We start from the raw sequence: 27,341 nt of genomic DNA, 5'->3' as shown, positions 1-27,341 counted from the left end.
CACCCTGATTAAATTGTATCTATCCCAGCGTTTAGAACGGTGCCTGGCACATAGTAAGTGCTTAACAAGTACCATAATACAGCCTGATTGCCAATACGATTTTTTTTTTAATTTCTGACTCAGCTGTATTAAGTTTGTGATTTGGGTTTTTCAGTTCATGAGACTTGGCTACCCTGCCTATACATACTGTCTCCTTTTTATCTGAAGGATGACATGCAAATTCATGAAGCGTTCCATATTTTTAAGATCTATAATTCTATTGATTTATTTTGATGGTATTGATGCCTGACTACTTGTTTTGTTTTGTTGTCTGTCTCCCTCCTTTTAGACTGTGAGCCCATTGTTGGGTAGGGAGTATCTCTATCTATTGCTGAATTGTACTTTCCAAGTGCTTATAGTACAATGCTCTGCACACTTCATTCAACCTCGGTGTCATCTTTGACTCGTCTCTCTCGTTCACCCCACACATCCGATCCGTTACCAAGATCTGCTGGTCTCACCTTTATAATATCGTCAAGATCCGCCCTTTCCTCTCCACCCAAACAGTTACCTTACTGCTACAGGCTCTTGTAATATCCCGGCTAGACTACTGTGTCAGCCTTCTCTCTGATCTTCCTTCCTCCTCTCTCACCCCGCTCCAGTCTATTCTTCATTCTGCTGCCCGCCTCATCTTCCTGCAGAAACGCTCTGGGCATGTCACTCCCCTTCTTAAAAACCTCCAGTGGTTGCCTATCAACCTCCGCTCAAAACAAAAACTCCTCACTCTAGGCTTCAAGGCTCTACATCACCTTGCCCCTTCCTACCTCTCCTCCCTTCTCTCTTTCTCTCTTTCTACTGCCCATCCCGCACGGTCCACTCCTCTGCCGCCCACCTCCTCCCGTCCCTCGATCTCGCCTATCCCGCCGTCGACCCCTGGGCCACGTCTTCCCGCGGTCCTGGAATGCCCTCCCTCCTCACCTCCGACAATCTAATTCTCTTCCCCTCTTCAAATCCCTGCTTAAAGCTCACCTCCTCCAAGAGGCCTTCCCAGACTGAGCTCCCCGCTTTTCCCCTCTGCTCCCTCTACCCCCCGTTCACCTCTCCGCAGCCAAACCCTCTTCTCCCCCCTTTCCCTCTCTTCCTCCCCCTCTCCCATCCCACCTCCTCAGCACTGTACTCGTCCGCTCAACTGTATATATCTTCATCACCTTATTTATTTTGTTTAATGAGATGTACATCACCCTGATTCTATTTATTTGCCATTGTTTTTATGAGATGTTCTTCCCCTTGACTCTATTTATTGCCATTGTTCTTGTCTGTCCATCTCCCCCGATTAGACTGTAAGCCCGTCAAAGGGCAGCGACTGTCTCTATCTGTTGCCGATTTGTACATTCCAAGCGCTTAATACAGGGCTCTGCACATAGTAAGCGCTCAATAAATACTATTGAATGAATGAATGAATGAATAGTATTTATTGTGCATTTACTATGTGCAGAGCCCTGTACTAAGCACTTGGAATGTACAATTCGGCAACAGATGGAGACAATCCCTGCCCAATGACGGGCTTACAGTCTAATCAGGGGAGACAGACGGACAAAAACAAGACAACATAATTACAGTGAATAGAATCAAGGGGATGTACACCTCATTAACAAAATAGGTAAGGTAATAAAAATATATACAAATGAGCACAATGCTGAGAAGGGAGAGGGGGAGGAGCAGAGGGGAAGGGGGCTTAGCTGAGGGAGGTGAAGGGGGGAGGGGGAGGAAGTAGAGGGCAGATGGGAACAAAGAGGGAGCAGAGGGAGCAAAGGGAAAAGGGGAAGCTTAGTCTGGGAAGGCCTCTTGGAGGAGGTGAGCTCACACAGTAAGCATTCAATAAATACTATTGAATGAATGAAAGTAGTAGCTTACCACAACCATCCGTGCAACAAGAAGATACAGAATACTAACCAATCCTCCTGGCATAGGAGTACAGGGTCAGAGGAGGAAAGGGGCAGAGAGAGAACAATAGAAAGAAAAGGAAAACAGGATACGAGATGATGAGGAGAACTGAATGAGTGCTTTAAAGCCAAGGATCAGAAGTCTTCACTTGATATGGAGAGGAATGAGTAACTGTTGAAGATTTTGGGGGAGTGAGGAGACGTGCAGAAGGAAATTTTAGGAAGATGATCTAGGTAGCAGAGTGAAGTAGGGACTAAAAAAGGCATGGAGGCCAGTTTGTAGTCAGGCTGGGATATGACAAATTCCTGAACAAGCATGGTAATCACATCTAAGGAGAGGACATGGTGGATCCAGAAATACTGTGGAAGACAAAAATTGAAGTACACTATTCAGTTGAAAAAGAGGGAAGGGGTCAAAAAGAGAGGGCGCAAGTGCTTTTAAAAAAGTGAAGGTGAGAAGCATCTTCATTCATTCAATTCATTCAATCATATTTATTAAGCACTTACTGTAAGCAGAGCACTATACTAAGCACTTGGGAAAGAACAATACAAAATAAACAGTGGCAATCCCTGCCCACAACAAGCTCACAGTCTAGAGTGAGGGAGACAGACATCAATACAAATAAATAAAATTACAGATATATACACAAGTGCTATGGGGCTGGGAGGGGTGGGGAAGAGCAAAAGGAGCAAGTTAGGGTGATGCAGAAGGTTAGTGAGGAGCATAAGTAGAGGGGTTAAACTTCAGAGTAGGTGAAAGATCTCCCTTGATTCGGGATGTCAGAAATTAATAGCAAACAATCTGATAGGGCAAAGACAGACAGTAACCTGGGTCTCCTAACCCTTTAGCCTCACCTCAAAAGAAAAAGCCCACTTTTTATCCCCATCATTCACACACACACACACACACACACACACACACACACACACGTACACACACGTGCACAGGGTCCAGAAGCCCACAAACATAGAGAGATACACAAAAACATGAGCTACATTCAGAAATATAGGCTTTAGCCTGAGACAGGGAGGACCTAACACCCTCCCTGATATGACATAGACACAAAGAAATGCACAAAAACACAGGGGCAGGAGGCAGAGATTGGGGTCAAAGACTCAAGGCTAAAGGAAGAGAATAACAAAGAGGAAATCATTTGCATAAAATTAGGGACAGAAGGAAGAAAAACAGATACAAAGAGGGGATTTGAAATACACCTTCTAATCCAGGTTAAACAAAGCTATCTCAGACACTTGGTCTCTAAAAGTAGCTATTTGCTATAATGCACTGTTGCCTAGTATTCAGAATTTCACTGAATATGGAATGAGCACTCTGAATAAAATTGATTGGATGTGCCTCTGTAATAGTCATACATTTTTCCCATCCTTGGTGAGCACATTTATGCTTCAGGTAGTTTGGAGACTGCAGGGTGGAATAAGGTGACCAGGTTCCTGAGCTGGAAAACCAAGATCTGCATATCAGGAACTAAGAGCCCTGGGGATCCCCAAATCAACCAGTGGTATTTATTGAGCACTTACTGCGTGCTACAACAGAGTTGGTAGACACCTTCCCTGCCTACAAGGAACATAGAGTCCAGCTTTCAGTCCAAGGACCCCAAGCTTCCTGAAACTAGGAGCTCTGGGGATCCACAGGCCCCACACCTTCTTGTACAATGGTGATGGGCAGCCCTCAATCTTCCCCTTCCACTCAGTTGCTCCTTCCTCTTTGGCCAGTATGAGCATTCAAACTCCCTGTATAAGCAGTTCCTCCATTTTCTGAGATGTCTCCAAATCACAGATATCAATTTTTTTCTTCAGATGTTTCAAGTCACAGACACACCCTCCAAAAGCTAATTTGGGAGTCAGACAGCTCCCCAAATAACAGGTATCTGGCCACTTTAGGATGGAAATCCTCTCCACTTAAATGATTCTATCACAGTTTGGGATCATTCCTCTGATGGTAAATAAATAAGTGTGGTATGCCAGTTTTGAATGAATATCAAGAAAAATAATACTTTGATAACATCTTCTAAAATCATTCATTACTATATTACAGGTCTGAACCCAAATTTTAACCCCCAAATCAACCCTGCCCCCCAAAAGTAAACTGTACAAAGAGAATCATCACATGAAGGGGAAAAATGAATCTCAATTCTTTTCAAGTCTTTGATCCATAAAGTAATTATCAAGGTCTCAAAAGATTTCATCTATAGGTTAATCAACGCGGCAGCATATTGGCAATACACACTGCAAATATTAGGGTTCATATACTGACAAGTATATGGATTTTCTATACAAATACCAGCAAAAGTGAATACCACCATACTATTGCAACTCCTCCAGCATATTTTCTTTCACACATCTTCCCTGGAAATGTTGCCCCAAGGTAATCGGATGTATTCCTGTAACTGAAACACAAAGAGAAAATTTTGCTCAAAAACATTTTTTGGGGGTAGAAGTCATTAAAAATAATCACAATGGTTTGATGTTACTATTTTAATTCTCCCATATTCATAATACTCCCAAAAGAAGTCTCGAAGCAAGGGTGCTGCTCTATTCAAATGCCTAAGCACACCCAGTTCTCCTATAATGCCATGACTTATGGAATTTGTTAAGCCCTTAGTATGTGCCAGACCCTGCACTGGTTTATGTTCTTGCAAAATCCAACTTCAAGAAAAACCCATGGTGGAACATTAACTCATGTGTAAGATGGCATGTATGCACCCAACAATGTTGGTCCAATACAAACCCATAGAAAAATATGGGAACAATTTTGTATTTCCATAATTACTTCCATTATAATGAAATGTGGTCAGCAACTGTGAAATACATATTAGGAACACAAATCTATGCACTGCCACTGCCGATTATCCATATAGAAAATCATTCTTAACTACTTCTTGCTCTCCCCAAGTCACTTCAACAAGAGACTGCCCCTAGTACTAAATGAATACCCTGAATATGCTTATCATTTTAGTGCATTACATTACATTAGTTTAAGAATGAGACATTACATTATAATAATTTCTAAAAGAAGAGTAAAGTGTACATGTGTGATCTCAGTTTCTGAGAATGTAATCATCAATTTTGCATTTAAAATCATGGGAAAAAATTTCCATTCTACAAGCTATTGTTAATCAATCAATTGATGGTTTTTATTAAGCACTTACTCTGTACTGAACACTGTACTAAGCACTTGAGAGAGTACACTATATAACAGAACTGGTAGACACATTCCCTGCCCAGAAAGAGCTCACTGTCCAGAAGGGGTCACAGACATTGACATAAATGAGTTAAACAAACGAATATACTGGTGTCCACCAATTCATTCATTCAATCACATTGATTGAGCAAACACTCTCCCCCACTTCAAAGCTTTACTGAAGGCTCAGGACCTCCAAAAGGCATTTCCAGACTAAGACCCACTTTTCTTCATCTCCCATTCCCTTCTGTGTCACCCTGACATGCTTTGCTCTTCCCCATCTCAGCCCCTCAGCACTTACGTACGTATCTGTAATTTTATTTATTTATATTGATGTCTGTCTCCCTGCCTCTAGACCATGAGCTCGTTGTGGGTGGGGATTGCCACCGCTTATTCTTGCATTGTTCTTACACAAGCCCTTAGTACAGGGCTCTGCACACAGTAAGTGCTGAATAAATATGATTGCATGAATAAATTAATGAATGAATAGTATCGATAATTTCACCTGAAAAATAATCATTTGCTTAAAGGAATACCATGAAATCACCAGACCTCTTCAAGTTTTAAAAGTAATGCTAAAATATTCTTCTTACACAAGTAAATAAGCCATATCAAGTTGACGTAAGACAAGATAGGAATCTTTCCAATTCAGAAATCTGTGCAGTACTGCATCAACTTCTCCAGTTGTAGAGATTTTATTTTCATCTGTCCAGAGTTCCAACGAAGACAATACAATAGTCACATTAAAGGAGGAAAACATCTAAAAATGGAACAAATATGGGAGACACTTTCAATTATCATTTATCTAAAATACTTCTTAAAAAAACAAACATTTAAGTAATTTGAATGAATCTTTTCAGGGAATATGGCAACTATTCAATACAAGCTTTTCTGCTATAATCTGTTTTCATTACATGATTATGGTATAACACAGTGGAAGTATTGGGGAATGTTCTTTCCCCCACCTAAGTCTGTTATGCGTATAACATGATCCACAAACTGCAGCAAGAAGATTTGGTGGAAGAAGAAATGCTTGTGTTCAAAATGCATTGGTTAAAGTCTAGGCTGAAAGCTCATTGTGGACAGAGAACATATATACTGACTTCATTATATTGTGTTCTTCCAAGTGCTTAGCATAGTGCACTGCAAACAGTAAAGCCTCAATAAATATGACTGATTGATTAAAGTGTAATCCTGTTAAGTTTTCTAGCTTCTGCTTGTACCACACAAAACTTTGTGTTTCTTTGCATTTTGGCAACTTTACAGTAAATGAATGAGTGGCAAAGGTGTAGGATAATGATATAGGAATTTATGTTGAAAAATATCAGTAATGGTGAGGCCATAGAGCCATCCACCTCTCTACCTATTAATTCCCACTGAATCAATGATTACTGTAACTAGGTTTTCCAATAACATGAGATTCCTTTGAAATTCAGAGCACTTTACTAAGTGTTTGGGAGAGTACAATATAACAGAGTTGGCAGACACTCCCTGTTGGCAGTGAGCTTTCTGTCTAGAGGGGGAATGAGGAGGAATTTTCAATACAGCTTATAAACTATGGCTTAGCACTATGGATCCTAAAGTTGCAAAAATTAAAAGCATCAATTCACCTTTAAATTATATAAAGTTCTAAAAGATAAAAAAAAACTTACTCTGCTAACAAGTCCAAAGACTTGGGCAATTTTTTGAGTTATAATGGTTGTACCAGAGCCCAGGTATTCATACTGGAAAAGAAAATAAATGTGTTCTTAGCACTGAGTGAAAATAATTTAATGAAACTAGATGGTCTTCAAATGAACACTTTCTGTGGACTTCAATTTAGGTCATAAAATCAGTGACAGTAGCCACTGAATTTTAGATTGAGGAGAAGCTGAAATATTCTAAACATCAATGAGCCTCCATTAATGCATCACGGGTAGTAACATCTTCTAGATGTAATTGTTCTATTTCTTGGTTTATTGTAAAAATAAAGACTGAAAATTAAACTATTATATATGTCCTACACAGGAGTTCAGATTTCTACTGACCTAGGACCACTCAGTCAGTCCATGAGGTGAGTTTAATAGACTTACAAATCTTCCTCCCCTTTGCTATCAATTCCTAGTTGAAACAAGCAAATCAAATTAATTCTTCACTAGCCTGTTACTCAGGAACCAAAAAATTCTAATCATATACCCAAACTTTTCCAAGATTCCAAAAAGGAGGGGACTTTCATGGCATCTCAAAAAGAATATTTCGGGCCAAACATAAGGAAATTGTAAAGCAATGTTACAAAAGCAAATTTTTAAAACATACCAGATTTTTTTCCACTATAACATGTATTTCCAGATACAAAGGGAATGATTTTGAATGATCTGATTTTGCCTGGAAAAAAATCAGCAAAACTACATGTCAATATAGATTTTCTTCTCTGTTATCTTTCACTGATGGTATTTTCATGACAGTGTGAACAGATAAAACCTCAGGAACAATTCACAAAGTGCTTGTAGGTTGCAGATGTTTAAAACCAATACAGACAAAATATGCATCAATTAATGGGCCCAGAAATACCCCAGGTTTCAGCCACCCCATGATACCTACATACTGGGGTTATAGCCACTATTGTTTCACAACTAGAAGATCTGATGCATCACTGCCAGATGCTAAAACTGATGACAAAGTTATGGTCTCTCCACCACCAGCTAAAATTTAGAGATTTAGATATCTTGCTTCAATTTTAAAGGAAGAAGATGAATTTATAAAAATGACTAAAGAAGACCCTGATGGGGAGAGGAATTCAAAGGTGTGAAAAAGGTGTTAGAAGTAGTTGAGCTGCTATAAGACATTTTTGAAGATAGGAAACCTGTTACTCAACCTAAATGGGATAGATTCTCCCATAAAGTTGAAAAATCAGTATTACAGTCAGAAGAGCAAGCTTCTGCTTTTGCCGTTATTGGCATATATTCCTAATCACAACACACTTCAGGAATGTGATGCTATATTTGAATTACTTTAAAGATTGAAAAATAATTTATTGATGCTTAATGTACTATTATTTGTCACAAAAAGGAATTTCATATTTTCTGTCATCTTGTCACAAATCTCAATTTATAACATGAAAGTGTATGGGAAAAACATACCCCAGGTACCAGTGATTCACAATATACCCACATTTTCAAGGAACATAATCCTTCTGTATCACGTGGCAAGACTATATATGTCTATTTACTCACTCAAAAGTGAGGCTTTCAGAAATTCGCACTGTTACTTGAAAATCAAATCAGGGAAGGTGTGTGTGAAGAGGTGGGATGCCAAAACAGAAGAGATCCAGAGCTATGTGGACCACTCTAGTGCTAGAAACAGAGTATCCAACTTCAAAAGTGGAAGAAACATAGCGCTTTCTCCAAATTTTCTCTGATGGCACTGTTGGAGGAAAGAATATGGCTGAATATAATAATGTTGGTATTTGGTATTTGTTAAGCGCTTACTATGTGCCGAGCACTGTTCTAAGCGCTGGGTATGCTATTGGTCTACTGTAATATGGCATTTCTTACTATGCTTTTTGTGTTAGTTTACTCTATACTTTCAGTTCATACCTAGAGGCTCTATTTTAAGCCAGAGCTCCTAGAAGTGAAATAGAACCACTTCATGAACTGAGGTTTGGTGAAAACTAGATTGAGGTACTTAATATTATTGACTGAAATGTTTTTAATTAATTTGGTAATTAATTTATCTTATCAATGGCTGTCTCACCTCTGTGGAGACTTCGAGGTCGTTGTGGGCAGGTAATATGTCCACCAACTCTGTATATTGTACTCTCCCAGTTGCTTACTTAGTACAGTGCTCTCCATAGAAATTGCTCCATAAATCCGATTGATGTAGCCATGAACCTCTTGGATGAAATCAAGTCTCCTTGTTTTGACCCAAGAAAGAAAATCTACCTTAAGTAGCAGTATGGCATTTATGAGTCCCCAGGTAGTTTGATGCACTAAACTAGGAGCTTGGTAAGCACAGAATAACAAAGTGACATGTTTGCTGACCACAAGGAGCTCACACTCTAACAGGGGAGACAAACCAAAAAAATATTTACAACTGGAGAAGTCAAAATTAAACAAAGAAAACATATTCATTAGTGTTGAGGAGGATTTAATTAGCAAGTATTGGAGCATGCTGAAGGGTGAGATGACTCAGAGTACTAGAAGATCAATCAGGGAAAGCGTGTTGGAGGAGGTGAGCTTATAGGAGATAATGTGGAGAGAACTGTATTCTATCTGATATAAGGAAGGAGATCCAAGTCAGGAGAACAGCATAAGGGAGAAGATGGAGGTGGCAGATACAAGAGGATAGTACATTAAGAAAGTTGTTTGGAGGAATGAACTTAAGAAGTAGGAGAATAGTGAGGAGAGAGGTAAATTGCAGCTAAATGGTGGAGAGGCTTGAAGCCACTGATGAAGAGTTTTTCTTTGAAATGAAGAGACCCAGGGAGCTAGTGGAAGGTTTTGAGAGATGTGGGACAAATGATGTTTCAATAAATTGACCTGTGCAGCAGCATATAGTATAGATTAAAAGAAGGGAGAGGCTGGAGGCTGGAAGACAAATGAAGAGGCTAATTTACCAATCTAGCCATGGAAAGACCTAGGTGGTAGCAGTTTGTGCTCAGAGGAAGAGGTAGATCTGGGAAACTTTGTGCAAGAAAAGATAAGATTTGGCAGCAGACTGAATGTAGAGCTCAAGGGTGTGGATTATGGTACAAGAGGATGGTGATATTGTTAACTGAGACAGGAAAATTGTAAGAAGAGCATGTTTAGGGAGAAAAATAAGAGTTCTTCTGTTGAAATGTTGAGGTGAGGTCCCAGCGACACATCCAAATGAAGAGGTCTTGCAGGCCAAAGGAGATGTGGGATTACAGGTTAGATGAGAGGTCAAGGGTAATGAGACAGATTTGGGAGTCAGAGTCCTGGAAGTGGTAACTGAAATCATGTAAGCCGATGAGCTCTCAGCGAGCAGGGGGGTAAATTGAGAAGAGTACAGAAACTAAACCATAGCTTTGCGGGGAGGCCCATGGTAAGAGGATGAGAGAGGAGGAGCCAACAAATGAATCTGCAGAGTGGTGAGAGAATTATGAGAACAAGGATAGTACTAAATCAAGAAAACAGAGTCCTAATAGTGTTTTGAGGAGAAGAGAGTGGTCCACAATTTCAAAAGCAACAGAGAGCCAGAATAGCTCTTTGGCCATGAGTATGAGGAGGACGTTGCTGACCAGTGCAGTGGTGACAAAGGCCAGACTGCAAAGAGTCAAGAGGAGAATGCCATGAGTATGAAGAGGACGTTGCTGACCAGTGCAGTGGTGACAAAGACCAGACTGCAAAGAGTCAAGAGGAGAATTGGTGGAGAAGAAATTAAGATGGCAGGTGTACAGGGCCTGACCTATTCTAGGAGACTGAACAGGAATGGAAGATGGGAGATGGGGCGAATGATCACTGGATCACTGAGAATGCCCTAGTCATGACCCAACTCTTCTTCCAGAACTTGGTAATATGTGATTTATGCAATCCTTCGGATGTCAGTGACTAAACATTTGGTGAGAGATATGTTGAAAGATTACTGTTAAATGTTAAAATTTCAATAATTTATTATGACACCTCCTTCAAGCTATCGCATACAGGCACTTAAGGATTTTTTCATAACACCATAAAATAGTTCAAAAACTGACATACCAAATGGCTGATGATGTAAACCACCAGAATGGCTGCATTTACATTAAACATATATCAGATTTCAAAAATTACTGAAGAGCCACTTTCATGTAATTCAAGTAGGGTGACCATGTCTTCACTATGTAATGCCATCTTCACCCAAAGCACCGAACTATTCATTGGCATCCAGACAGTGTTCAATAAATAGCACTGAATATTGATCTTGATATGAAAAAATCACAAAACTTCCAAAGCTCATCACTCACTTTTATATCCGTTTGGATGTCGGAGAGCCCTTTTGTCTCTATGTACATTTTATTGTGGGATAAGAAGGGAACAGCTGTGCTATTAATGTTTATTGGATAAACCATATGCTCAAATCCTGCTGCAGAAACCAGAGGCTCAATTCCATAACTGATATTTTCAAACTGCAGTAACCCCCTGCAAATTCAAACAAAATTTTCAAAAATAATTAAAACCAAAACCACAGTGTGGATTAGAATCTCAGCTGAAGACTGCCAATGAGGACTTTTAAAAATCATTCTAGTTGAACAATCCTAAATCAATAAAAGAATATGCCATTACCTAAGTCCAGAACAGATACTCAGAGTCACTGTGGACTTTGGAAAACCTGTGATGTATCCTTGGTAGAAGCAAAGATTCTGGAAAAAAGAAAGACAAATAAATGAATTCTTTAAGATATAGCCAAATTAATCGGGCCAGATGGAGGAAAACAATGTAAAATGGATGTTGTGCATGTTTTCAAAGTGTACTATAGATTTACATTATCACCATCTCTTTTCAGTTTCTTATACCCTAATCAGAACCACCTGTATGTGGTAGGGGATCATGTGAACACCATTCACTGTGAGGTCAGCCTAGGCTCAATCCAGGTAGAAAGGAAATTAAGGGTGCAAGGGATTTGTCTACTACATCAACTGCACTCTCCCAAGTGCTTAATATAGTGCTCTGCCTTCAACAGGTGCACAATAAATACTACTGACTGATGGCTGGATTTGTCTTGACAGAGAAGTAGTTTTATACTCTACTTGGGAAGCAGCGTGGAATAGTGGATAGAGCATGGCCCTGGGAGTCAGAAGGGCATAGGTTCTAATCCTGGCTCCGTCGCTTGTCTGCTGTGTGACTTTGGGCAAGTCACTTCACTTCTCTGGACCTCAGTTACCTCAACTGTAAAATGGTGATTGAGACTGTGAGCCCCATGTGGGACAGGGACTGTGTCCAACCCGATTGGCTTGTATCCACACCAGTGCTGAGTACAATACCTGGCTCATAGTAAGCACTTAACAAATACCACAATTACTATTATTACTACTTAATTCATTCTCTAATAAATGCCAGGGCTCTAACTGTTGGTACTGCTTCCATTGGCACAGCCTTGGGTATAGCTGAATGAATGAGCCAGAAAGCATGGAGTAAGGATTTGAAGACCAAATGCACTGTGTGTTGTGCCCTCCATCATGCCCCTTTCCAATCCTGGTAAGCCCCAGCACAAATTAACCTCTGCTTCTACTCCTGCTTCTCCTATGAACGTGGGTTCTGGTTCCAGGGCGATAAATTGATTCCATTCCAGGGGCAGTGACCCCCACTAAAGCACAGGATCCTGAAGCAACTGACCCAATGCACCAGGCCCTAAGGGCAACCCTGACACTAATACCAGTCATCATGCCATGGTCTGTTCTAGTCACGTAGAGGCAGAGCAGAACAGATCTAGGCAGTAACAAAGAGTAGCAGAAAGCAACTGGGCCTGAAAGAGCCAAAAAGGGAGATGAACTCAACTTCTTCAAAACATAAGCTGTTTCTTCTTTGCGGGAGTAGTTTTGTTAACAGACTCTCTGGAACTTCTAAAGGAGCACTCTGAAAAGATACTCTCATCCTCATCATCTTTTCAGTTAAAATCATTAAATTTCAAAATAATATTTTATAGAAATCTTAAAGCCTCACTGCCAGAAATTGGTGTTGACAGCATTCTTAAAATCTGACTTTCCCAAGGTAGGATGCAGACAAATCAAGGATTAGGTTTAGATGAGCATATAAAATAAAATACATTTTTGCTAAGATTCCTGTAGCTGGGACTACACTTAAAGTTTGAGGATCTGGGAAAGTAGCTCAGCCCCTGTACTTCCTTCCCACTGGCCTATGTCTTCCCTTCCACATGACTCCATAATAGGGTTCATTGCTTTGTATCACACCTCTCCCTACCGTTTTGGCAGGGGTTCATTCCCACTACACCATGTCCAGGCCCCAAGCCTGGCATCTCCTTACCACTGCTCCCACCTCACCCTTCTCCTCACTCTGCCCTCATTCTTGCCAGCATCTCGAAACTCTAGCTTCCAGCCTCCATGTAAAAGTTTGTGGCCCAAGAGCAGGGGCTGAGCGTAAGTTGGCAACCTCATAGTCTGGAGCATCTGTACCAACCAGGGCGCCCAAGACTTTTTTTTTTCCTTTTCTTTTTTCTTGAAATGGTACTTATTAAGCACTTACTATATACTAAGCACTGTTTTAAGGACAAGATACAAGATCATCAGGTTGAACACAGTCCAACCTTGGCACATAGTAAGCACTTAACAGATACTATAATCAACACTAATTTGCACATTGTAAGGACTTATTAATAAGAAGTCATACCTTAACATGAGAAGTAACAGAATTCAAAAATCCCTCTTTGTTGTAACTATATATCCTAAAATCATGGGGTACAAATATTCTGTGAAACAAAGAAAAGACAGCAAAGGTTTTAAAGGGAAATCATTTTTCAATTAAGTAGATCTCTCAAAACCAGGATTTGGCTCCAGCTTTTAATTTAGGAATATAGCATCTGCCAGGTGACAGTTCAGATGGGACCTAAATCAGTCTAGATATTTTCATGTACTTATGCTTATAAGAGCTATTTTTATTGGATAAAAAGCTCCATAAGAGTCCAATAAAAGACTCTCAGTCCCTGATGTCTTCACAAAATGAGTGAGATTCTTGTCTTTCCACCCATTTGTGTTTGTCTATTGCCTGTCCTGTCTTCTGCTTGCCCTTTGACTTACTGTCTGCTTTGATGTCTGCCTGCTGACCTTCCTGTCTTGCATGCCCTCTGTCTTCACCTCCACTTGTTAGACTAATCCATTTTGCCTGCAATCTGCCTTGACCTCTGACCAAATGACCAACCGCATCAGTTGTGTTTTTGTTTCAGACCTCTAGGGCCTATTCTGGCCCTATCCTTTCCTCCGAGCAATGGATTTCTCCCCAATGCCTCACCACCTGAGTCACAAGGAAGGCATGTGGGAGTTGGGTAGAGGAGGGGGGTACTTCTGGAGCTTATCCCAAAGTGAACATACCTGTTTATGCATGTTCTCAAAGAATATTAACCTGATGTGGTAATGGCATTCCTTTTTTTTTTAAAGACAATCAAAAAGTAGGCAAGAATAATCAAGCACTTACTTTTGCTTCAGGTGGATGGTATATGGCTTTCCTTCTATTGTGATCATATAAGATGCCTGGTAAAAGATCATCCAAAAACACAGAGGAATGTCAATTAAAAACATAATCCATTTATAGCCATAATAATGAAATTCATTTGTGAACAAAATCTACTAAATATATGCTTAATTGGAGCTCTGCAATGGGGCATGGTCCTAGGAAGTTGCCTTTAATGTCCTCACCAAATTGGGAAGTATTCCATTTACTTCTGATGGAGGTTTCTGGGCATTCAGAAGAGTCTTTTGCCCGCAATTGCCCCATCCATTCCATCTTTTTTTTTAATCTTTCATCCCCATGTCTTCTGTGTTCCTCTTCCCTGGTCCAGTGCCATAACTGGCTCCACCCCAGTAGCTTTAAAAAAACCAAATGTTCCACCATGGCCAGCCCTGCCATGTGGTTCTCTTAGGGCTGGCACTGCAAGAGAGCCCCAAAGAAGGGGGGGATAGGATCTACCAGGACAGTGGTGGCCCCTTCCAAAGCTACTTCACCTCTCTAGATGGTAAGCCTGTTGTGGGCAGGGAATCTGTCTGTTATATTGTTGTATTATACTCTCCCAAGTGCTTAGTACACTGCTCTGTACACAGTAAGCTCTCAATAAGTACAATTGACTGACCCACTGACTAGTCCAACCCCATGGGCCCTTAAGGAATTGAACAAGCAGAGATACAGCAGGAGTAGCAACTGATTAGCAAACAATACCATGGGTAGTGGGTTCAATTAGAGGTGTAGGGTCAGCCAGCTGGTAGTATGGGGGGAGGGGTTTGGATGAGGGTGAGCGAAGGCATAGCAAATCAAGAAAAATGAAAAAATGATGTGTTCAACAGGTAGATGAGGTAGAATGAAAAATCAGTCAACTGATCGATAATAGTTATTGAGTACCACCGTGAGCAGAGCTAGGTACTGAGCACTCAGAAGAGTGTAATGAAGTTAAGAAAATGTGATCCCTGCCCTCAAGGAGCTTATGGTCTAGGATGGGGAACAAACACAAAACAACACAGAAAAACGAGTTTGGCCAGAGGCATCATGAAGTAAAAAGCACAAGGCAAATTAAATCATTAATATGTCTACGTGCAATTAAAGGGTTTTTTTATATTACTATATTTCTTCATAGTAGTGAGTCAAAAAGTAAATTAGGCAACATTTTAAGTTTTTACAATAAATAAAAGAATTTAAATTTTCTTATAATAAATTAACTGACATCATTTTACTTATTTCACTGCTTCTAGCCCTTTTGTTCCAGACAAAAACACAAACATGAATCAATAGTAGAACTACTTAAAGAGTGCTAGAGATACCAAAACAGAAAATGAGAAGAAGTGAAATTCAGAAGCAGATGGAAAAGCAGACATACAAAATGATTATGACACATTTAAGGAAAATCCAGACAAAAAGAAAATGCATACATATTTGTTTAGCTACAACCAAAAAAAAGTTATTTAAACAAATGATAGGAGGAAACCTAATAGCAACACAAAAATTGAGGCTCTGAAAACTTTAAAATCAAAACTTAAAGTCTGAGAAATGACAATGAAGATGTAAACAACTAAAATAATGCTAAAAGGTTTTGATTCCCAATTAGAAAACCAACAGAAACAAAAAATAGGGAATGATGTTCCCAAAATTCCTTTAAACTCTGGTGAATGCTTCACTGGTTTTTGCTAGTAACAATTATTAATAATGCCCCATCTTAATTACATATTCAGGGTCCAAATCTTCATTTGAAGTGGTTGGAATCTTCACTGGAACGGTGACTGACAGAAATGTTCGCTGGAAGCCTAAAGGAATCAAAATTTCTGTTACCTGTTTTTACTCCCTCCACTCACCATTTGCCGCTTCTTCGTTGTCCCTCTTCACTTCCAAACCCAATTACAAAATCATTTTCTTAATTAATAAAATGATCTATTATAGTGCCATATTGCCTTTTTCAAATTTATTTTTCTCTTTTATCACCACCCCCCTCCCTACTCCCTACCAAAATCCTCACACTCACTGTGACAAACATGGTATTAAATCATTTGGAAGAGAACAAAAGAGGTGAAGGACCTCATCCCTGTCCTCAATAAACTTCCAATCTAATGGGAAGAGGCAGAAGCAAAAATTATTTACCGATTGAAGAAAAGGAAAGAAAAGGAATATGAATAGGTGAATAGGAGTGCCATGTTATATTGCTATATTGTACTCTCCCAACCGCTCAGTAGAGTGCTCTTTACAAGTAAGCGCTCAATGAGTATGACTGATTGATAGTAGTGATGGTGGAAGTAGTAATGCCTCTCATTTCTGTGCTTAGTATAGTATTGGCACCTAGTAAGTGCTTAATGAATATCATAATTATTTTTGTTATCATTATTATTGGGCACATGCTATGGGCCAAGCAGAGCCTTGATGTTGGCCCAGTGGAAGGAGTACTGCTCTGTAAATGAGGAAATGTGTGCGGCATACACAATAATAACACCACCTTGGATTTGAATAGCACTTTTAAATTTAATTTAATTTTAACTGCAAAGTGCTTTCACATTGTTCATCTCATTTTAGCCTTGCAACATATAGTCTGTTTAATTTTAAAAAACTTAAGGGCAGGGAAAGTGTCTGTTATTTTTACTGTTCTCTCCCAAGCATCTAATGCAGTGTTTGCACATTAGAAGTATCTCAATACATATTACTGAATGAAAGGAGAGGCAGGTATTAGCCTCATTTTACAATGAGAAACTGAGGCTCAGGGAGAGGCCCAAGGTTAATGGGAGACCAGTGCCAAAGCTGGGACTGGACTCTAGGTCTTCCGGTTCTCAGACCCAAGTTCATTTATTCATTCATTCAATAGTATTTATTGATCACTTACTATGTACAGAGCACTGAACTAAGGGTTTGGAATGTACAATTCGGCAACAGATAGAGACAATCCCTGCCCAAAGACTGGCTCACAGTCTAAACACTCTCTAGATCAGACTGCCTACTACCTGACATCTACAAGCATTTAAGGAAAACACTGCTTGAACACTAACTCAAGCTTTTCCTTAACAAATGGAACACTGAGGCAATGTCATAGTATCTCAAAGATGCCACTGCCAAAACCCTCTTCAAGCAGAAAAATGAAAGAGTGTGACAACTCTTGTAGCATCCCACTGTCAACATAGCCTAACCAGAGTCCTTCTGGAGCAGCTACTGAAGAACAGCATTTTCAGTGTGCCCAATTCATAATGTTATTTCAAGCCACAGTTTAACCAAGTGGACATAATCTTTACCAAACATCAGCTACAGAAAACTGCAAGGAGCAGCATGGACTTGAATCAATCAATCACTAGCATTTATTAAGCCCCTATGTGCAGCACCTTGTACTAAGAGCTTGGAAGAGTACAGTAGAGTTAGGGGATATGATCCCTTACCTCCAAGAGTTTACACTCCAGAGACTAAAATAAATAACAGCTAAGAAGAAGGAAGGGGAGATAAGTACATGAGTTAAGTGTTGAAGTAATAGGGCATGTAGGATAAGTATATAAGTGCTGTAGATGGTTGTGAGTGTGTAGGAGGAGCAGCGCTGAAGTAGTTGTTGGCAAGGTATAAACTGGGGAGGTTAGAAATTAATCAGGAAAGGCCTCCTGGAGGATATGTGATTTCATAAGGGCTATGAAAATGGAGAGAGCTGTAGACTGGAAGATTTGAAGGGATGGGAGAGTTCTTGGCAGGGGAGGTGAGAGTAGGCAGTGTGAGAGATGAGGTGGAAGCATCTAGTAGGTTAGCTTAGAGGAACAAAGAGTGTGAGCTGATATATAGTGGGAGGAAGAGAGTAAATAAGTTAGAAGGGAGGTTTTGAGGTTTCAGAAGAGTGGAGAGTCAAGTGCAGAATGAAAGTAGTGAAGTATTGACTGGATAGAGAGGCTGGAGGCAGGAAATGAGGGGTATAGTAATCAAGCTGATGCCTGAATGAGCATGGTGGTCATTTGGCTATAGAAGAAGGGACAGATCCTGGAGATGTTATGGAGGAAAATCAACAGGATTTGCATACAGACTGAATACGGAGGTTGAATTAAAGGGAGGAGTCCAGGATAATACCTTAAGTGATGGATTTCAGAAATGGGGAAGTAATAATAATGGTATTTGTTAAAAACACTTGCCATGTGCAAAGCATTATACTAAGCACCAAGGCAGATATTAGAAATCAGGTCAGACAGAGTTCCTGTCCCTCACAAAGCTCACTGTTTACGGGGCAGATAGAACAGGGATTTAATCCCCATTTTACAGATGAGGTAACTGAAATACAAGGAGGAGAAATCCTCAGAGCCAGAGTTAAAACCCAGGTCCTCTGAATCCCAGGCCTGTTCTCTTCCCACTAGGCCAAGCTGCATCTCTGTATGATAGTGTCATTTGTGACCTGTATTAAGTTTTCATAGTTGTTTTTAATGGCATTTGTTAAGAGCTATGTTCCAGGCACACCCCTAGTAGAACTAAACTGTAGCAGCTACTGGAGATGAGAGTTATCCTGTCTGATTCATTCCCCATCACCTGAGTAGGCCTAGTTCCAACTATTTTAGTCTATGCAATCATGTTGAAGGATGCAATAAAAGACCTGGACATTGGCATTTATAATACAGTTCTGATCCTCTGGGAAATTATTTCAACTCAACAGGCTATAAGCATCATCACAACTTGTAGAAGCAGTTATTCAAGAATTATATGCAGATGGCCCTAGAATCCCACCCCCAAGAAGTCATGCAAGTAATTGTGAACTACTTTGCAGAGTCAGTCAAGCACTGCAGCTTTACATTATCAATCGATGGTATTTACTGAGAGTTTAGTGTTTGAAGAGTAAACGCTTAACAAATGCCATCTTTATTATTATTTACACAACTAACACTTGGGAGACTGCAGTATAAGAGTGATAGACTCATACTCTGCCACACATTTAGTATGAAAAAATCAAAATATGTCTTAGCCTGAACCAGGGAAAACACACACACACACACATACACACACACACATACATACACACACAAAAAGATCTACCTTGCTAATACTGAGGAAATTCCTGTCCAGGAATTTTGTTTCCTAGGCAGCACACTTTTCAGTGATGTGATATTAGACAGTGAAATAGAAACTTGAACATATTTGTCAGCTTGACAGTTTTAACCATCCTTTGGTATAGAATATGGTGAGTGTGGTATCAAGCTTCAGACAAAATTGAAAGTTTAGAGAACTGTAATGTTGTCCATATTCTATGATTGTGAGAAGGGACCCTCAAAAATGCCATAAACAGTAGATCCAACCTTCCTTCAAGGATCACTTACAGGCCATACTCTACAACAGTGGCAAAATGAGATTATAAACAATTACCACTGTTCCATAGGAGTCCAGGTGGGCACTAGCAGAAACCAACATTGCCCAGAGCTTCTAGAATACCAGGAGCTTCAGGTTTCCCTGCAGCAAATCAATGCCTCCCTGCTTCAAGTCAGTGCACTGGGCAGCAGAAGCCCCATTCCCCTGCAGGTACCTTCAAAGCAGTAAGTTTATAACCTAAGACTGTGTCTGGAGCTAAGGGAGTAAACACTGGAAAGGGTTGACTGAATAAAGATAGAGGAAAAGTTTTAAGGATGCAGTAAAGTGATGCTGCAAACAATACAACACTGCTGCTGAAAACTGTGGCACACAAACCAGATTCTTGTTCACAGTGTGGCACACAAGGACTGGCTTTTTTGGACCAGGTGCTCCGGGGGAATCATGACACAGAAGGAAAGGGAACACAGCCACCTGGAGCTGCCAACTAAGAATGTGATACACAACAATGGACCATCTTAGTTTGCAATAATGGGTTCGAGGTTGGTGGATATGCATGGTTCTTTTCAGACACACACACACACCACATAGACACACACACACACACACCACACACTCCCTCTCCTCTTCTCATCTCTCCCAATCTCTTTCTCTCTAATCTTACTGCCAAAAATAGACACGGAATGCTGCTTTCCCATTCCTGGGTCAATTTTCACTTTGACAACCCAAGGGCTCCATCCAAAGGTGCCAGAGCTTTGGCCCAGAATGGGCTTTGACTACGTGTGCCTGGGCTAGGCCGCCACCTAAATGCCACTGCTTCCTCTCCTGTCTTTTCAGGCATGCACTGAGGAAGCCAAGTTGATGAAAATATGGACCTTTCTTTTTTTTTCTTACTGATTAACCTCTTAGGCAAGTTGTTTCAGAGAGCCAGATCCTGAAAACTACTTAAATCACTCAATATATCAACGGTATTGAATGAAGGCTTAAAGTGTGCAGAGAGCACTGTACTAAGTGCTGGGCAGCCCCCGCAAATGCTCTCCTCCTAAAACTCAACCCACACACTTCGCTCCTCTAGTGCTAACCTTCTCACTGTGCCTCCCTCTGATCTATCTCGCCTCTGACTCTCACCCATGTCCTGCCTCTGGCCTGGAACTCCCTCCCTCCTCAAATGCATGAGACATTTCCTGTTATTGAAGGCCCATCTCCTCCAAGAGGCCTTCCCTGAGTAAGTCCCCCTATCCTCTTCTCCCACTCCCTTCTGTGTTGCTCTGACTTGTTCCCTTTGTTCTATCCTCCCAGCACTTATGTACGTATCTGTAATTTATTTATATTAATGTCTACCGCCCTCTAGACTATAAGCTCATTGTGGGCAGGGAATGTGTCTGTTTATTGGTGTATTGTACTCTCCCTAAGCGCTTGGGACAGTGCTCTGCACATAGTGCTCCATAAATACGATTGAATGAATGAGTGAAAATATGATAGAGACAAACAGACAGAAAAAAAGAAAGAAGAGAGAAAAGGCAGAGAAAAAGAATGAAAGAGAGAGAAAAGAGAGAGAAAAAAGAAAGAAGGGAGAACAGGAAATAGAGAAAAAGGAAGAGAAAAGAAGAAAAAAGAAAGAAAAAGAAAGGAGGAAAAAGAGAGAAAGGAAGAAAGAAAAGGAAAGAAAAAAGAAAGGAAAGAAGAGAGAAAGGAAGAAGAAAAGGAAAGAATAAAGGAGGAAAGAAAAATAAAGGAAGAAAGAAAAGAAAAAAGGAGGAAAGAAAAGGGAAAGGAAGAAAGAAAAGGAAAGAAAAAGAAAGGAGCAAAGAAAAGAGAAAGGAAAAAAGAAAAGGAAAAAAAGGAGGAAAGAAAAAGAAAGGAAGAAAGAAAAGGAAAGAAAAGAAAGGAGCAAAGAAAAGAAAGGAAGAAAGAAAGAAGAGGAAAGGAAAAAGAAAGGAAGAAAGGAAAGAAAATTAAAGAGAGAATAGGAAAAAAGGAAAGGAAGAAAGAAAAAGAGAGTAGGAGAGAAAGAAAAGAAAAAGAAAGAAGAAAGGAAAGGAAAAAAAAAAAAAAAAAAAACAAGAAAAGAAGAAAAGAAGAGAAAAAGAAAGGAAAAAAAAAAAAGGAAAAAGAAAGAAGGAGAAGAAGGAAGAAAGAAGGAAAGGAAGGAAGAGGGAAAGGGAAGGGAAGAAAGGGAAGGGAAGAGCGCCGAAGGGAAGAAAGGGAAGGGAAGAGCGCCGAAGGGAAGAAAGGGAAGGGAAGAGCGCCGAAGGGAAGAAAGGGAAGGGAAGGGAAGGGAAGGAGAAGGGAAGGAAGAAGGGAAGGAAGAAGGGAAGGAAGAAGGAAGGGAAGAGAAGGGAAGGGAAGAAGGGAGCTCGGGAGTTGTGCGGGAAGGAGGGAGGGCTCGGGGGTCCGGCGGAGACTCACCGAGGCCGGCCAGCGGGCCGGCTAAGAGGCCGGTGGCCAGCAGCGCCCAGAGGCCGGACATCCCTTGGCCGGCGCCGCTCCGGCCCTGGCCCTGGCTCTGACCCCTGACCCCGGCCCGGGGGAGACAGACGCCCGTTGGGCCCGCGCGGGACCAGAGGCGGAGCGCAGCGGGGTCCGCTCTCGGGACCAACCGCGGACCCCGCGGCAGGAGGACCCGCCCGCACAACCCCAACAGCCCCGACCCCTGGACCCGCTTCCTCCAGCCCCGCGCGACCCAACTCTCTTCAAAGCCCTACTAAGAGCTCACCTCCTCCAGGAGGCCTTCCCAGACTGAGCCTTCCCTCCTCCCCTCTTCCCATCCCCCTTCCCCCTCCCTCTGCTCTACCCCCTTTCCCCCCCCCCCGAAGCACTTGTGTCTATCTGTATATATTATTTATTACCCTATTTTATTAATGATGCATATATATCTCCGATTCTATTTATCTATTTTGATGGTATTGATAATAATAATAATGACATTTGTTAAGCACTTACCATGTGCCAAGCTCTGTTCTAAGCGCTGGGTGAGATACAAGTGAATCAGGTTGTCCCACGTGGGGGTAACAGTCTTAATCCCCATTTTACAGATGAGGGAACTGAGGCCCAGAGAAGTGAAGTGACTTGCCCAAAGTCACACAGCAGACGAGTGGCAGAGCTGGGATTAGAACCTACAGCCTCTGCCTCCCAAGCCCGTGATGCCTGTCTCCTTGTTTTGTTTTGCTGTCTCCCCCTTTTAGACTGGGAGCCCGTTGTTGGGCAGGGATTGTCTCTCTCTTGCCCAATTGTACTCTCCAAGCGCTTAGTACAGTGCTCTGCACACAGTCAGTGATCAATAAATGATTGTATGGATGAATGAGTAATGTTATTTTTTAAGCGCTTAACTATGTGCCAAGAACTATGTTCTAAGCACTGGGGTAAATACAGGGTAATCAGGTTATCCCACGTGGGGCTCAGTCAATCCCCATTTTACAGATGAGGTCACTGAGGCCCAAAGAAGTTAAGTGACTTGCCCAAGGTCACACAGCTGACAAGCGGCGGAGCTGGGATTAGAACCCATGACCTCTGACTCTCAAGCCCATGATCTTTCCAATGAGCCACACTGCTTCCCAAGGAATGAATCCAAAGCATCCAGAGCACTCTGGGAGAGAGAGACAGAAACGCCAATAAGCTGGTTCACGCTCCCTCTACGTTTATTGCTTCCAAAAGAAATTCCTCCAATGGGACAAGTAACGAAATACAGGAACGAGGTGAGGCCGCTCGCCGGGTCGTCGTAACCTGCCCGAGTCCCTCGGTTTCCAGCGAAGCCATTGGCGATGTCTCTTGTCTGCAGCAGCGGCCGCTTATGAACTTGGTTCACTGGGGAAGAAAAGAGAGAAATGCTGAAGATGCCTGGGACTGGACTGTGGAAAAACCACTATGAGCTGCCTGGGGAGGGATCACCGACTAGCAAGTATTCAGTCAGAAATGGGAGTGATGAAACCCATTGCTGTAAAATTCTGTCTCCTGCCCTCGAGCTGAACACAGCCTTCCTGTGATTTGGGAAAAAAAATTGGAACCCAAAGCAAACTCAAATTCAAATTTAATACAACTAAGGCATTGTAATACTAAAGCATTCAGAACATCGAGTGTACCATTTGCCATATTATTTATTACACTATTTATGCTTAGAACAGTGTTTGGCACTTAGTAAGCACTTAAATACCAACATAGTATTATTATTATTTATCTATGATTCTATTTATTTTGATGGTATTAATACCTGACTACTTGTTTTGTTTTGCTATCTCCCCCATTTAGACTGGAGACCATTGTTGGGCAGGGATTGTCTCTGTTGCCCAGTTGTACATTCCAAGCGCTTAGTACAGTGCTCTGCACACAGTAAGTGCTCACTAAATTTGATTGAATGAATTGAATGAATGAAGGAAATGAAAGAGTAAAGGACTGGGAGTCAGAGGAATGGGTTCTAATTCCAGGTCCACCCATCTGCTATGTGACTTTGTGCAAATCACTTAATTTCTGTGTGCCTCAGTTACATCATCTGTAAAATGGGGATTAAGACTGTGAACCTCATGTGGGACTAGGACAGTGTCCAACCCGATTACCCTGTATCTACCCTCCCCACATAGAACAGTGCTTGACATGTAGTAAGCGCTTAATAAATAACACGATTACAATTATCTATAAATTTGTTTTAATTACAAATTGATAATTTATAGATTAATATTAATGGATTGTCTATATCTGCTATTACTTTCTAATAGAAAATCCTGGAAGGCAGCTAGTTTTTATATTCTTTCCTGTACCTTCCACATTGTTTGTCTACTTGTTTTGTTGCCTGTCTCCCCCTTCTAGACTGTGAGCCCATTGTAGGGTAGGCATTGTCTCTATCTGTTGCTGAATTGTACTTTCCAATCATTTAGTACAGTGCTCTGCACACAGTAAGCCCTCAATAAATACGATTGAATGAATGAATGAATTTAGACAATCAATAAATATTAAGCAATTAGTCATAAGTAGTAAACTGCCAGGAAGGAGGGCATGCAAAGGACTAAAGTTGCAATTTGCTTTTTTCCAGGCCTGGACTCCATAAGTAACAGTCTCGAAAATTTAGAGACTCTTAGGAGAAAATCCAGGAAGAAGGTCTGGAAATTGGAAAAAAGGCCACATGCCCCCATTCAGCTGGGTGTGGGCATATTTAGTGAGGCATTATGCTCCTGCACGCCCTAACAAGTATAAACAAATTGCAGTGTGCCAAGCTCCTGACTCTTTCAATCTCTGCCCGTTTTTACACTCAGTGGCAGGGAAAGTGAAACACCCCAGACCACTCCTTTTTTTGACTGTCATTTATGTTTGCTTTGTCTGGGTTGTCTATAAATAGCTTCAGAAATGTCTTGATGATGATGCTGAAAGATAAAATAAGGGAAAGTGACACCTTAAATCCTGATAAAACCACAACATAAAATTATTTTAAAATAAAAGAAAAGCAATATGGTGAATAGTCCTACTCCGCTAGATATTAAACTCACCTTGCACTACAAGACTGGTTGCTTTCTTCTGATGTGTACCTATGCAAAAATATTACATTAAGAAACAGAAATGTAAGAATACTGAAGCATCAAAATAAGCATTTGAAGCTAAAGTTATCTTGGAAAAAACTGTCTTAATGAATGCAGACAAATAGAGGGCATGCACTTAATCATGGTGAGCAACCCCCAGATCCCTTGCACTTCCATCCTACTTTAACCTTCCACTGCAATTTCAGTATCCCTGAGACCTATTGCCATAGACCTATTGTTTCTAAATTCCTGCAAGGAGACTGTTAGGAGAGAGTTGGATGCTCAGATTAGGGGCCATAATGAAATTTGGGGAAAAAGAAGTAATTGCAATTCATGAAACTGTGAAATTAAGCAAATATCTTCCTCAGTGAAGAGGTCAATAACCAACTTGTGATTCCTAGCATTATCTTCCGCCTCCCAGATAAATGAAAGGCATCTTGGATGCATAAAACAATCTCAGTATATTAAGTCATTAATTATATCAGAGTAAAGTAGAGGGACCTGAAGGATGTTATATAGACAGTGACAGCCAGCCATTGAACCTAGGGCAGGATTGAGCATAATCTGATCTCCCAATACACTAGCAGTACTTACAAAGAATCAAAAAGAAACCTCCAACTTGCCAAAAGAACTCGAGTAGGCTCCTGGAGGACTAAGCTCAAAGACCTCTTTAGTAATATTATGCCCCCACTAAAAGAACCAGGAACCCAGTCTACGTATTCCAACCTCAACAACAAACAACCATTTTCCATCAATTTTCCAAGCAGCTAGTCAATGCAACCAAGACTGATTTGGTGAAAATATTCAAGGGATTAAAGGACTACATACAACAAAACAGTGAACTTAGCAACAATACCCTGCAGCCACTCTTGATTTGATAAAAAGAGAGCATTCATCCACAAGCTTGGGTTTCAAGTTTAGGAACAAGTGCAACAAGTGGTGGGATGCCATGTTTGAAGAGATCCAAGGCTATGCAAGCCACCACCAAACTGAAGTGTTGAATACCGCACTAAAGAATCTATCTAAACCCAAACACACTAAAAGAGAGTTGGGACAGTCTGGTTGTGGCTATATTTGGATCCCAAGAGAAGTGGAAGTGTAACCAAAGGGAACCATTGGGGGAGCAGGAAACCTATTATTGCCTCTTTCCTGAATTCTATATCTCTCAAAATCCTGAAGAACTACATTTACCAGAATCCTCTGACAGCTTGGGGACCATCTGGGAAGAGATGGTACCAGTCAATAGGAGCTTAAGGGGAGGTTCTGTGAATCAGCAAATGAGACAGAGTTTTCACATTCAAAAGAACTGGGTTTTTTGTACTCCCTTTTTCCTTTGCAGCCTATAATATGCATTCAGTTCCCTTCATGTGGTGAACTATGACTAAACGCCAAGAATATGTATTCAGGCCTCCGAAAGCGCAAGTTGCTTGTTGGAGTTTGGGTACTTGTTGAGGGAAGTGCAGAAAATGGTCATTTATCCTGTCTCTCCCCTTTTATTCTATGTTTGTATTTAAATGAAATTGCTCAGTCTGAGTTCCCTATTCAAGTTTAAGAATGGTGGCCACAACAATGAATCTGTCCCTGGTTCTTCCACCTGGATTGAACATTTTTCATAAAACGCCAAATTGATTCTCAGATATAGAACTTGATATGAGAGATTTTTGGAGTCCAGATTCAACACAGCACCCCGAAGAATGAAGATGAATACACCCTCATCACACAGGTGGAAGGCATCCTGTAAAAATGGCATCATCATCTCAACATTTTCTTGAACAACGGCTTCTAGTATCAGTGACGCCTTTAAACCATACTTGTGAGGACAAGTCAACCTTGTTCTGCTGCATTGCCAGGAAAAATAGTAAAGCACCTAGATCTAATTGCATAACTGCTAAGATCTACACTGCTTAAACATTTACAAAAGTTTTTTCTCAACATATGGTACAAAGAAATGTCACAGGACCTTAAAAATGTCACCATTATATTCTGCCAACCAACTCTGTAATACTATTCTCCAAAGCACTTAGTATAGAGGTGTGCACATAATAAATGATTGATTGATCATCACTATCATCTTCAAAAAGAAAGTCTGTCAGCGACTACTACTCTAGAATTTCACTGCTTTCCATTCTGGCCAGATCCTAGCCAGAAGTCTTCCCAGCTGGCTACCAAAGGCAAGTATTTTCAGTTTGGTTTCAGACCACAGCATACATTGCATGGCACAGCATGTCAGATTCAATCAAAACTTCAGGGATAAAATTCAAGATTTCTATGTTGTTTTTGTAGACTTTGA

General features: G+C 40.8%; 2 protein-coding genes across 11 annotated transcripts in view; both read right to left on the bottom strand.

The window, feature by feature from the left end:
- ADAM2 (ADAM metallopeptidase domain 2) overlaps positions 1 to 22,083 on the bottom strand; it is a 51,695-nt gene extending 29,612 nt beyond the window's left edge. For 5 of the 10 annotated variants that reach the window (XR_003759860.2, XM_029066116.2, XM_029066113.2 and 2 more), the window contains exons 1-10: positions 21,957 to 22,083; positions 15,978 to 16,057; positions 14,244 to 14,299; positions 13,443 to 13,521; positions 11,382 to 11,458; positions 11,063 to 11,237; positions 7,417 to 7,485; positions 6,774 to 6,845; positions 5,715 to 5,881; positions 4,222 to 4,327 (exon numbers count right to left, since the gene is read on the bottom strand). Coding sequence is in view for 9 of the 10 variants with exons in the window: in XM_029066116.2 (XP_028921949.1) it covers positions 4,222 to 4,327; positions 5,715 to 5,881; positions 6,774 to 6,845; positions 7,417 to 7,485; positions 11,063 to 11,237; positions 11,382 to 11,458; positions 13,443 to 13,521; positions 14,244 to 14,299; positions 15,978 to 16,057; positions 21,957 to 22,017 (942 nt within the window). In the remaining variant the exon portion in view is untranslated. The remainder of the gene's footprint in view (positions 1 to 4,221; positions 4,328 to 5,714; positions 5,882 to 6,773; positions 6,846 to 7,416; positions 7,486 to 11,062; positions 11,238 to 11,381; positions 11,459 to 13,442; positions 13,522 to 14,243; positions 14,300 to 15,977; positions 16,058 to 21,956) is intronic. The other 5 variants (XM_029066114.2, XM_029066121.2, XM_029066118.2 and 2 more) reach the window with 4 other exon arrangements.
- A 1,076-nt stretch (positions 22,084 to 23,159) lies between these two features.
- LOC100680785 (disintegrin and metalloproteinase domain-containing protein 18-like) overlaps positions 23,160 to 27,341 on the bottom strand; it is a 45,185-nt gene continuing 41,003 nt past the window's right edge. The window contains 2 exon segments of the mRNA XM_029065930.2: positions 23,160 to 23,351; positions 25,022 to 25,060. Of these exon segments, the coding sequence (XP_028921763.1) occupies positions 23,336 to 23,351; positions 25,022 to 25,060 (55 nt within the window). The 3' untranslated portion in view covers positions 23,160 to 23,335.

The sequence above is a fragment of the Ornithorhynchus anatinus genome, chromosome 5, assembly GCF_004115215.2.
Source record: "Ornithorhynchus anatinus isolate Pmale09 chromosome 5, mOrnAna1.pri.v4, whole genome shotgun sequence".
Classification (NCBI taxonomy): domain Eukaryota; kingdom Metazoa; phylum Chordata; class Mammalia; order Monotremata; family Ornithorhynchidae; genus Ornithorhynchus; species Ornithorhynchus anatinus.
This window is presented reverse-complemented; position numbering and strand designations above follow the sequence as displayed.